At 47.4% G+C, this 9,981-nt stretch overlaps 1 protein-coding gene across 1 annotated transcript in view; it reads right to left on the minus strand.

Annotated features, from left to right (window-relative positions):
• Positions 1-5,637, minus strand: part of Arhgap31 (Rho GTPase activating protein 31) — a 111,601-nt gene extending 105,964 nt beyond the window's left edge. The window contains exon 1 of the mRNA XM_021185031.2: positions 4,948-5,637. Coding sequence (XP_021040690.1) covers positions 4,948-5,047 — 100 coding nt within the window. The 5' untranslated portion in view covers positions 5,048-5,637. The remainder of the gene's footprint in view (positions 1-4,947) is intronic.
• Positions 5,638-9,981: the final 4,344 nt, after the last annotated feature.

Below are 9,981 nucleotides of genomic sequence, written 5' to 3' on the forward strand. Positions count from 1 at the left end.
AGGTTACCATGAGGGTGTCCCAGAGAAGTGCTTTACCTATATTATCTCGTGTGCTTTTATATCTGCCCTACTACCTCTATAACACAAGAGGGGAAACTGAGGCCCAGAGGCAAGAAGCAAAGTCTCTCCAGGGCTGGAGAACAAGAAAAGATCAGATTCTAGGTAGGGGACTTCCAGTAGTCTCAACAGAATCCCCCAGCAGAGTCTCCTGGGTTAAAGAAAACTTCCAGAACTTTTTATAGCCGAAACCCACTTGGTGAGGAATTATCTAGGGAAGTTGAGCAGATAGATGATGTGCCCGAAAAGACCAAGCCGCTGAGGATACTGCCCTTGTCCTCCAGTCAGGACTGCATCTTAAACAGAAAAGCACGTGCCTTCTTTGCTACCACCTTGCTCTGTTTGTGTCTGTGCCGCATCTTGTCTATTTAACGGGAGACAAAAAAAACGCTCCCATTCTCTCCTACAGCTGCTTCGTTAGCCTTGGCGGCTGACTTCAAAGTCAACTGGTGTATGAAGGTTGGGTCACATCCCTGAGACTCCGCATTTCTTATACCCAGAGCCCATCTTGCTTTCCCACTGCATCCAAAACACGGCTGGAATAGAGTTTTGTTTATTGAATTAATAAATAAATGAAATGAACAAACAAAGTGAGGGAACTATAAAGCTTCAGAGATGAAATGAAATGGAGCAACAACTGCCGTTCCCACCACTCGTCCACATCCATTAGGACTCCCTCCCAAACAAGCTCAGGGCTGTATTTGCATTGCTCAGTGACCTGTTATGAACCTCCTGTGGCCTCTCAAATTAGATATACATTATACCTATAAACAAATCTTGGTTTTACATTCACACACATCTTTCCTAGTAAGGACGAGAAGAAAAAAAATTCCCCAGCAATGAAAAGGCTCACTCACACGTCTCACGGAGCATTCAGAATGGACTCTACTTATGCAAAGAGCATGGCCGACAAGCCACGCACTGCATGCAGGCAGTGGGTTTCCACCCTGTCCATGTACCAAAAACCATCTGGGAGAAATTTAGTTGGTCTGAGATGGGGCCTTGCATTGACTTTTTCTTTTCTCTTTAAGAGATGAAGTCCATGGAGTCCAGACTAGCCTCAAACTCCCGATCCTCCTGCTTCAACCTCCCAAGTACTAGGACTCTAGGTGTGTGCTACCATGTTGTAGTGGCAGCAACATCTTAGAAAGCTTTCCATCTGGTTGAAATCTGTCGCCATCGTTTGAGCACCGTGAAGGCACGATAAAACTTCCGTATAAAACTTCCCGATGACTCAGAAAGGTAAGGAAGTCTCAGCTCTTAAAGTGGTCAGCCCAGAGGACAAGATAGTTTCTCTCCTAGCAACTCTTACCCCTCCCCCTCCCCCAGCCCCCGGTCCCATCACCCCCACCCCCTCTAGAAGACCTAGAACACATGGCTCATCAGGGAGAGATAGGAAACGATCATGATCATGTGCGCATTCCATGGGCTTCACTCACACAGTAGGTCCACAGGTGACAATAATCTAAGGTGCTTTTTTTAAGCTGTTAGAAACGACCTTCACATTCAGTGATCAAAAACAAGAAAGAAAAGCAGACTCCTTGCATCAGCGGTAGGGAAGGGATCCCAGACAGGAAGCGAGAGAGTTAGCTGGTCCCCTGGGGAGAGCTTCAGATGGGACAGCAGTCACTCAGCTGGTGGGGAAGTGAAAAGAGCCACCAGCAGCCACCTTGTGGCCTCCCGTGGTCAGACAAGAGGAAAGTGGCCAAAGAAAGGGGAACCAAGGATGGAGGTGTAGCTCGGGGTTAGATGCTACCTTTGGGGAATCCCCTAGAGTTTGATCCACCGCGCTGGGGATTGAGGGGAGAAGTGAGAAGTTGTCCTGCCAGGCTTCTGCACTGCTGGGACTCACAGCAGGGTCCGAACCTGACACCTAGGTGGCTGCTGTCGGAACTGTATATTTGATATGTGTGTGTGTGTGTGTGTGTGTGTGTGTGTGTGTGTGTGTGTGTGAAAAGGCAGCTCAGCTTTCATCAGCTTCCCAAAGATTGAACACGATGATAGCTAGTCATGAGTAATATTCACTTCAGGCAGAAAAAAAAAATCTGTCCCTTGTTCACCTCTGTCTTGTCTGATTTGTCCAATCGGAGGTATCTAGGCTCAGTTTGTTGAATTAAGAGAGATGGCTAGCAGCCATCCCGTTTGTCCCCAGGGCTCTCACCCAAGTTGCAGCTTCCCCACCATATCCAGAGAGCCCAAGCTTGGCTTAGCCGTGCTCATCAGCGTTGGTCTTCCATTGCAGCTTGGAGCTCTGCTTCCCCTTCATTCTTGTGTTCCCAAACTGAAATCCATTTCTCTTCCATTTCTACCTAGGTCCAGTGGCCTCTGCTCTTTGACCCCAAAGTTCAGTGACCAGTATATGATTCTCGAAAGGCCCTTCCCAGACTCTGGGTTCCTGATTACCACTCTGATTTACCACCTCCAACATCCTGAGATGCTTTCCCAAGGTCGTGAGCAAAAGGGTGGTGCCCTTCTCAGCCTCTTCTCACCCAGGACAGAGTCTGGGTCTTGTCTGTTAACCAATATATGTATATTTCTACACTGTTTTAGAGAAAACCACTTATCAGTTCCATCATCATCATCATCACATACACACAGGAAAACAATGAGTTTTCCCTGTGCGGGGGCAGAAATTCTATTTAGTCTTGTTTATACAAACTGCTTATTATTCACGGTTCATTTCCACACTGTACAATGACAGTGTGGCTGGTGATCGAGAGTGCCAGATGCTTTTCATTCAAAAGCCAAATTCTATTCAGATGCCCAGTCTTAAAGGTTGCTGATCTGTGGCAGGGCAGTTTGCTTGCACTCTGGGGTCGGGGGGTCCTTAAAGGAGAATGGTGACTTACACACAGGAGCCAGCAAGAGGTCTGGGCCCTCTCCATCCTTTGTGATGGATGAGCCTTGTGTCTCTATGAGATCTCTTAGCTTCCTCCTCAGCAGGACAGGAAGCATGGAGTTCCAAGCAGTCGGCTTTTCCTATCAAACATCCTTTCCCTTCCTCCTTTCCTATGTGAAACACACAGGAGTCCAACACACAAAATGGGTTTGAAAGAGGCATCGCCTGAGGGCTCCTCTTAAATTCTTTCCCAGAGCCCCAGGGTTTTCAGGTTCTTCCTTAAGTGAGGATTTTATAGGAATGGGCCATGGCGAGCAAGCATTAGACAACCCTCACAGCTTGTGTGTGCGTGCACGTCCCTGTGATTGTGCCTCTCTCTCTCTCTCTCTCTCTCTCTCTGTGTGTGTGTGTGTGTGTGTGTGTGTGTGTGTGTGTATAGAACAGAACAGCTCCAACGTCACAGAAGGTGGCACCTCAGGAGCATGCCCAGTGTACCTACAGGTTAACACGAAGAGACCCCTGTAAAAACAAGCAGAGACAAACATTTTGTTCTTAACCACTGTGGTTAAGATGTGTACTTGGGGCTCTGTCAAGTTTTAAAAGGAAAAAAAAAAAAACCCAACAAACAACTCAGTCCAAGCGATTTTATTTCAAAAAGACCTCTCGGGAGTGTCGTTGAGATTTAAACGAATTGACTTCAGTTATGCCTCAATTTCAGAGTCGGTTTTGAAAACCAGTAGTTCCCCTGAAGCTCTGAAATACTAAGCCATTTGTCCTAATGACACAGCAGACTCTGGACTCCCGAATACCACAGGAATATCACACCACTGCAAATTACTAGGGGTGCTGAGTCTTCAAAAAGGGGAAATGAAACAAAGGCCCTGCACTGTTTCTGGGATGCACACTTGATATGGACAAACCCAGCTGTTTGAGGGAGAGTTTTCCTGAGGCAGAATTATTCTGAGCAGTTACATGGCCCTGAGTGTTCTTTTGTTGTATTTATCTATGTCTAATGATAGATATGAGATATGTAGTGGGCTCTTTTCTCTTTCTCTGAAGTTTCCAAAGAAGCCTTTTTTTTTTTTTTTTTTTTTTTTTTTTTTTTTTTTTCTTGTTTTCTTTTTTTAGTTTTTTTTTTTTTTTTTTTGGGTGGTGGCTAAGTCCAGAACCAGTCAACTTTACATAAAGGAGTCATTTCATGCCCCATTCCCCCACCTTTGCTATATTAAAAACTTTTACCCTCCTAGACAGTGTCATCCCAGTATAGGTTGTTTTCATTCTTCCCCACCCACCAAATGTTTAAACTGTTTCCACTGGCTCCTCTTTTTCTTTTTCCAAGCTGACTTAAAACAAACAAACAAACAAACAAAAAACAGAGACACTCTTCTATATCCTAAACTCTTTTAAAGCTGAGGCCCTCTGACCTTCTTACGACACACTGCTCGCAGGACACACCAAAGGCCCTCTGAAAAGCCAAGAGGAGGTAAAGGGTGGTGGTGGGGGGGTCGGGGGAGGTACTGTATATTTGGCATCAACTCAGAAATACAGAAAATGTTTGTGCAAGCACTCCCCCAGCCAGGATTCCCCACCCCACTCCCACCACACTGCCTCCTACCACATCAATAAAAAAGGATGTGAGCCAGTGAAACCCCCCAGTACAGGAGGCACATTTAAGATGATCACAGTGATACATCCAGAGATTCACCACAGTCAGTCACCCCCTCATCTTTCCCTTCCAATACTCAAAGTTTAAGACCAGAGCCTCCCTCCTGGGGCTTCAGCCTCAGGAATGGCCAGTAAACGCCACAGCTACACCACTACTCATCCACCGCTCCTGTGACACGTCGGAAGGACAGACCCAGCTCCTGCACTGTGGGGTGGAGGCGATGTGGTTAAGAACTGAGTCTTTTTTTTTTTTCTATTAAAGTACAGTGAGCGCACGAGCCTGGAACACATTAACTTGTGAACTGCATCACACCCCAAGAGAAACCCATCGCTCTTAAACAAAACAAAACAAAACAAAATAAAAAAAAAGAGGGGGGGTACATTACCATCCTGTCCCGAACTTTCCAGATACTCCGTCAGGTCACATCCAAACGCACTGGCGGCTCCCTTTCGTTTCAGCTTCTGCTTGGCACCCTTGTTCTTCATGAGTTAGTCCCACAGAGGCTGCCCCTCCGTCTGCTCTCTCTGCTCCGCACCGCTGATGAGGGTTTCGGGGTCGGGTCACCAGGGCAGAGCGGCGCCCCGGGTCCGCATGGGCGCGCAGATCGGGCCGTGCACCGCCCCGGGCGGGTGTCACCTCCCTACTCGGGCTCCGGCGGCGTCTCCCCGCGCTTCTCGGCTGAGCCTTGCGAGGAGCCGGGGCCGGGGCGCGGCGGTTAGGGGACCGCCCCGGGGCTGAGTGTGCTCCGCCCTAGGCCCGCGCTCTGCCTTCAGAGCGCTGGAGGACCGCGAACAGCCAGCATCCCGTCCCCTCGCCCGCCCTTGCTCCGTCCCTTTTTTCCTGTCTTACAAATCCCAGGATCGTCCAGCTCAGGAAGCGCTGGAAGGAAGTCAGCTCGGGAGGGGGGCGGAGGTTGGAAATTTTTGGTAGCTCTGTGTGTGTGTGTGTGTGTGTGTGTGTGTGTGTGTGTGTGTGTGTGTGTGTGCAGTCGAAGGAAGTAAGTGGGTGGGTTGAGCTGCGCGGGCTGGGGGAGAGATCGCGCTCTCCCGAGGTGGCTCTGCTAGTCCAGAGTATCGCCCAGGGCCGTCCCGGAGGAAATCGGCCTCGCGAGGAGCCGCGGCCGCCCGCCCGCTTCCTGCCGCCAGTCGGGCTCTTTGCACAGCGCAGGAGGCGGCGCCGGACTCCGCAGGGAGGGCTCGGGATGGGTGCTCACGGAGTTGCTCTCCTTGTCATCCCAGTCCTGACACTTTCTATTTCAGTGCCTGCCTTTCTCCTCCGTCGACACTTAAGTGTAGTGACAGTAACAAAGACTGGGATTCCAGAAACCTGACCCGCAGAGCCTTTACGTTGGCCACTCCCATCTCTCTTTGCCTGGGTCTGCGGTCCCTGAAGCCCAGACGTCTCCTCTCCCACGCTGAGGTTAGGATACCCTCGGGCGAGAGAGAGGTGCAGCTTTGTAACCACTGCCCAGGAAGTTATATTTCTAGTTACAAACTCAAGTTCAGGCACACACACACACACACACACACACACACACACACACACAAATCCTGATCTTACTAACTGTAAGAGATTTGAGTAAAGAAACTAAGATTTAAGGGGCGCTGACATTTTGCCGGTCTCCCAGGTTGTTTTAAAACTTCAGGCGTATGTTTTCACCCCGGCATGTTTTTCCTTCTTTAGTTGGACTTCCTTGACTCGCGTGTACTCAGCACACAGTGAACACTTAAAGTCTTGTGCCTTGACAACTCAAAGATTAGATTAAACTTCCTGCATACATTCAAATCCATATATAGGCTTGAAGGGTAGGGACATTCATATAGCTGGCAAAAGTATTATGTGTTGCATTTTAGTTACTGATTCCCCTTAAAAGCCATCGTGGCAGTTTATGAACTTTGAACTCTGACCTTCTCTCTATGTCCAGACATAACCTGATAGCCAGCCTACCAAATTTGGCCTACAGATGTGTTTTGTTTGGAACATATTCTTTAAAAAAAAAAATTTAGCCAACACTAAAGAATTAAGATGTTTCTCGGTAAGAAAGCTGGATTTCTGTCGTCTCCTGTGGGAAGGAAGCTCTGGTTATATCACGAGTGCGTTCTCATAAAACAAGGAGTGCCATACGTTACGACATGGTGGCCGGCGGCCGGCTTTAGAGACGAGACTTCTAGTTTGGAGCCACCTCTGCCTGTCTGCAGTACCTGTCTGGCCTCTGCAGCCACTGGAATCCATGCACAGTGCCCGAGTTCTGTTTACTTCCACTTTCCCGTCTCTCTCAGTGACACCACCACAGGGTCCGTCATCTTGATGAAACATGGACAAGTAACTACTGATTCATTGATCTCTCTCCTCCTACCTCCAAGCTAGGCCAGCCTCAAAAGGATGTGTCCTTTACAATGCCTCTTAGCTGGAGTTCTTCATAGTCAGACCTCCTTGGTAGCAAACACCTACTCCTCAATGGTTAAGACACCTCTACCCCCACACCATTGGCTAATCCAAGCCCCTCTGACCTCTTCCTTCCTATATACAAGAAGCCTGATGGGTCCTCCTGAAGCAGGGCTGTTGTTTATGGGCTTGCTCACTATCTAAATCTATCAAAAACTCTCTGCTTCCGATGGCCAGAGCAGCAATTCCTAAGCATCCTGTAAGCTGCTTGGATTACTTAATATAATGGTGATTTCTCCTTTTATTTCTAGAGAATCAGCTCTTCATGGAACTGTAAGGGTCTCTGTGAATGTTTGCTTAGTGGTTTACTTCAGTGAGAGCTCTCAGGGTCTCTCTCTCTCTGTCTTTCTTACTTTAAGTAGGACCATGATGTGTGTGTGTGTGTGTGTGTGTGTGTGTGTGTGTGTGTGTGTGTGTGATCAGATATGGGTCCCAGGGTTTTCCCGTCGTACTGAACTTTTCCTAGGATGCAGGGTTATACGGTGATAAGGTGGGAATGTTCACTGAAGGAATGAAAACACTATTTGGCGATAAGTTATGCCTTGTGTGAATGTTCAGGGAAAGGTTTTTTGCTTATTGAGACCCACCTTTGAATAGTTGTGTGGTTGCTCATGATTCCCTTACCCATACCTACTGAGGACTGATGGCTACCAACAACATCGTCAGCTTTCTTTGCCGCCCAGGAGCATAGCAATCTTTTCTGCCATTTGTCAACAGGTGTTGGGTCTCGAGTATTAATAGGCTTGGGCATCACTTGTGGTCACGGACTTTACCCAGTTTGCCCATGCAACTAGGTTGAGTATCAGCAGCTTCACCATTCATCTTCCTCTCTAGGTGGCCAATTCAGTGCTCGCTCTCCTAAGACGCCTCGTCCATGATCTGGATTTCACGTTCTCAGGTCCCAGAATGTTGGCTTGTTGTCTAGCCTGATGCATGTCTTCCCTTCTTCCTTCTCTCTCTCTGACTCCAGCTGTCCCTGTTTTTTAAAGGTGCTCAGACGGTATCTGGGGGTGAGATCAACTGCTAGGGAAGTTCTTCTAGGACAGTGGCTTACCTAGTCCTCTATACTCCAAGGTTCTGAGGCCAACAGAAGATGACCAGGGTAAGCCAACTTCAGAAAGCTCGAGTCCAGGTTCCATCATGGCACTCCTTGTGTGGGACACTTAAGTTTAGGTTACAAACCGTTGCCTCTGAAGGGCTAGGTGAGGTGGACCAAGCTATCTTAGAGGGCATGCAAACTGCAGAAGGCACAAACAAAGCACAGGCAAAGAATATGCTTTTCTATAAGAGAAAAGGAACCGGAAGTGGAATCAGCTTTTCATCCTGACCATCGCCCAATGCCCTGCCATCGCCATGACTCTGAAAGTCAATGTTGCTTCTAACAGGACTTCCACGAGCAAACGGGAGCAGTGCTGAGAATGAGAGAAAAGGGATTTAAAAGGGTCTCCCCCATCTCAACGGCGGTATGGAGGGGGTGGGAGAGATAGCTCAGTGGTAAAGAGCACTGACTGCTCTTCCAGAGTTCCTGAGTTCAATCCCCAGCAACTACATGGTGGCTCACAACCATCTGTAATGGAATCTAATGCCCTCTTCTGGTATTTAATGCCCTCTTCTGGTGTGTCTAATGACAGTGACAGTGTACTTACATACTTAAAATAAATACATTTTTTTAAAAAGTGGTATGGAGTCGTCTGTCTGTGTGCTTGCCTAACCAGTTCTTTTGGATTCAGGGCCTGGAGAGCTGTGTTACTCAGGGTGAGGGCTATGTGTGTTGCTTTGCTTTCCCTACTGAAAATGTAAGTAATTAGGACACTGGGGATAGAAAGAATGGAGGGAAAGAGAAATGTTAGTAAAAGACTAGGTTACAAATGCTCTCACTCATGTGATATGCCACTATTCCTTGCTATCCCTGGGAGGCCTTCTGTTTTCTGTTTCCCTTCAGTGGAGGGAGGGGTGGGTGGGGGGCAGAGGAGGGAGGAGAAACTAATGTTGGGATAATATATGAGAGAATAAATGAATGAAAAAGAAATGAAAAACAAAACAAAAAATGATCTCTCATCCTCTCTCTCACCCACATATGCACACACACACACACACACACACACACACACACACACACACACACACTTTAGAAGTCTAGATGTGGAAGGGTAGATCAATGTCCGCATCAAGCTCTTAAGAACTGGGTAAAATTCAACCTACCTCCTAGCACATCCAGGGCTGTATCAGAACTTTCAGGGAGAGATGTTCTTGGACAGTATAAATTGTATAAATGAGTAGAAAGTGACTCACGGCAGTATATGGGTTATCTACATATACTATCGGAAATAAGTTCAGAAGTTAAAATGTCCAATATTTTACTTACTCTCTAGTATCTTTACATTGACTACTGTTAGTGTTTTTTGTTTGTTTGTTTGTTTTAAAGCTAAATGGTCTGGAGCTCTTCTGAGTTCCCCTGGATGTTTAAAAAAACAAAAAAAAAAACCAAAACAAAAACCTGCGACATTTGACCCACTCGCAGTTTGGCGTTAAGTGAGTCTTTAGCATTTCAGACACTGAGTGAGCACAGAACTTACTTGTCCCACACCAACATGGGCACCGGAGGCTGCCAAAGAACAGCGGGACACTTCCTTCCTAGTCAAGTACAGAGAAGAGATTTCGAGAGGTCAGAAGGAGAGCCAGAAGTCCCCGCTGAATTGCTATTATGCCCACATCCGAACCTACACAGCCCACATCTGAATTAGCACAGGGTCTGCCTAGCCTTAGCCTCTTACTCTGAGTTTGAATCCATTTGGCCTGAGGCCTTTGATCAAAGGCCCTGAGAGGAAAAAAACCAAAAAAAAAAAAAAAAAAAAAAAAAAGAAAAAAAAAAAAAAAAAAAAAAACAACGGCTGGGCAGTTGGGCAAGAGTGGCCCAGAAGCTTGGCAGGTCTGCCCTGAGGGTCTAGGGATGTCTTCTGGTCCCTCTATGCTT

Source organism: Mus caroli, chromosome 16, assembly GCF_900094665.2.
Source record: "Mus caroli chromosome 16, CAROLI_EIJ_v1.1, whole genome shotgun sequence".
In the NCBI taxonomy this organism is placed as follows: domain Eukaryota; kingdom Metazoa; phylum Chordata; class Mammalia; order Rodentia; family Muridae; genus Mus; species Mus caroli.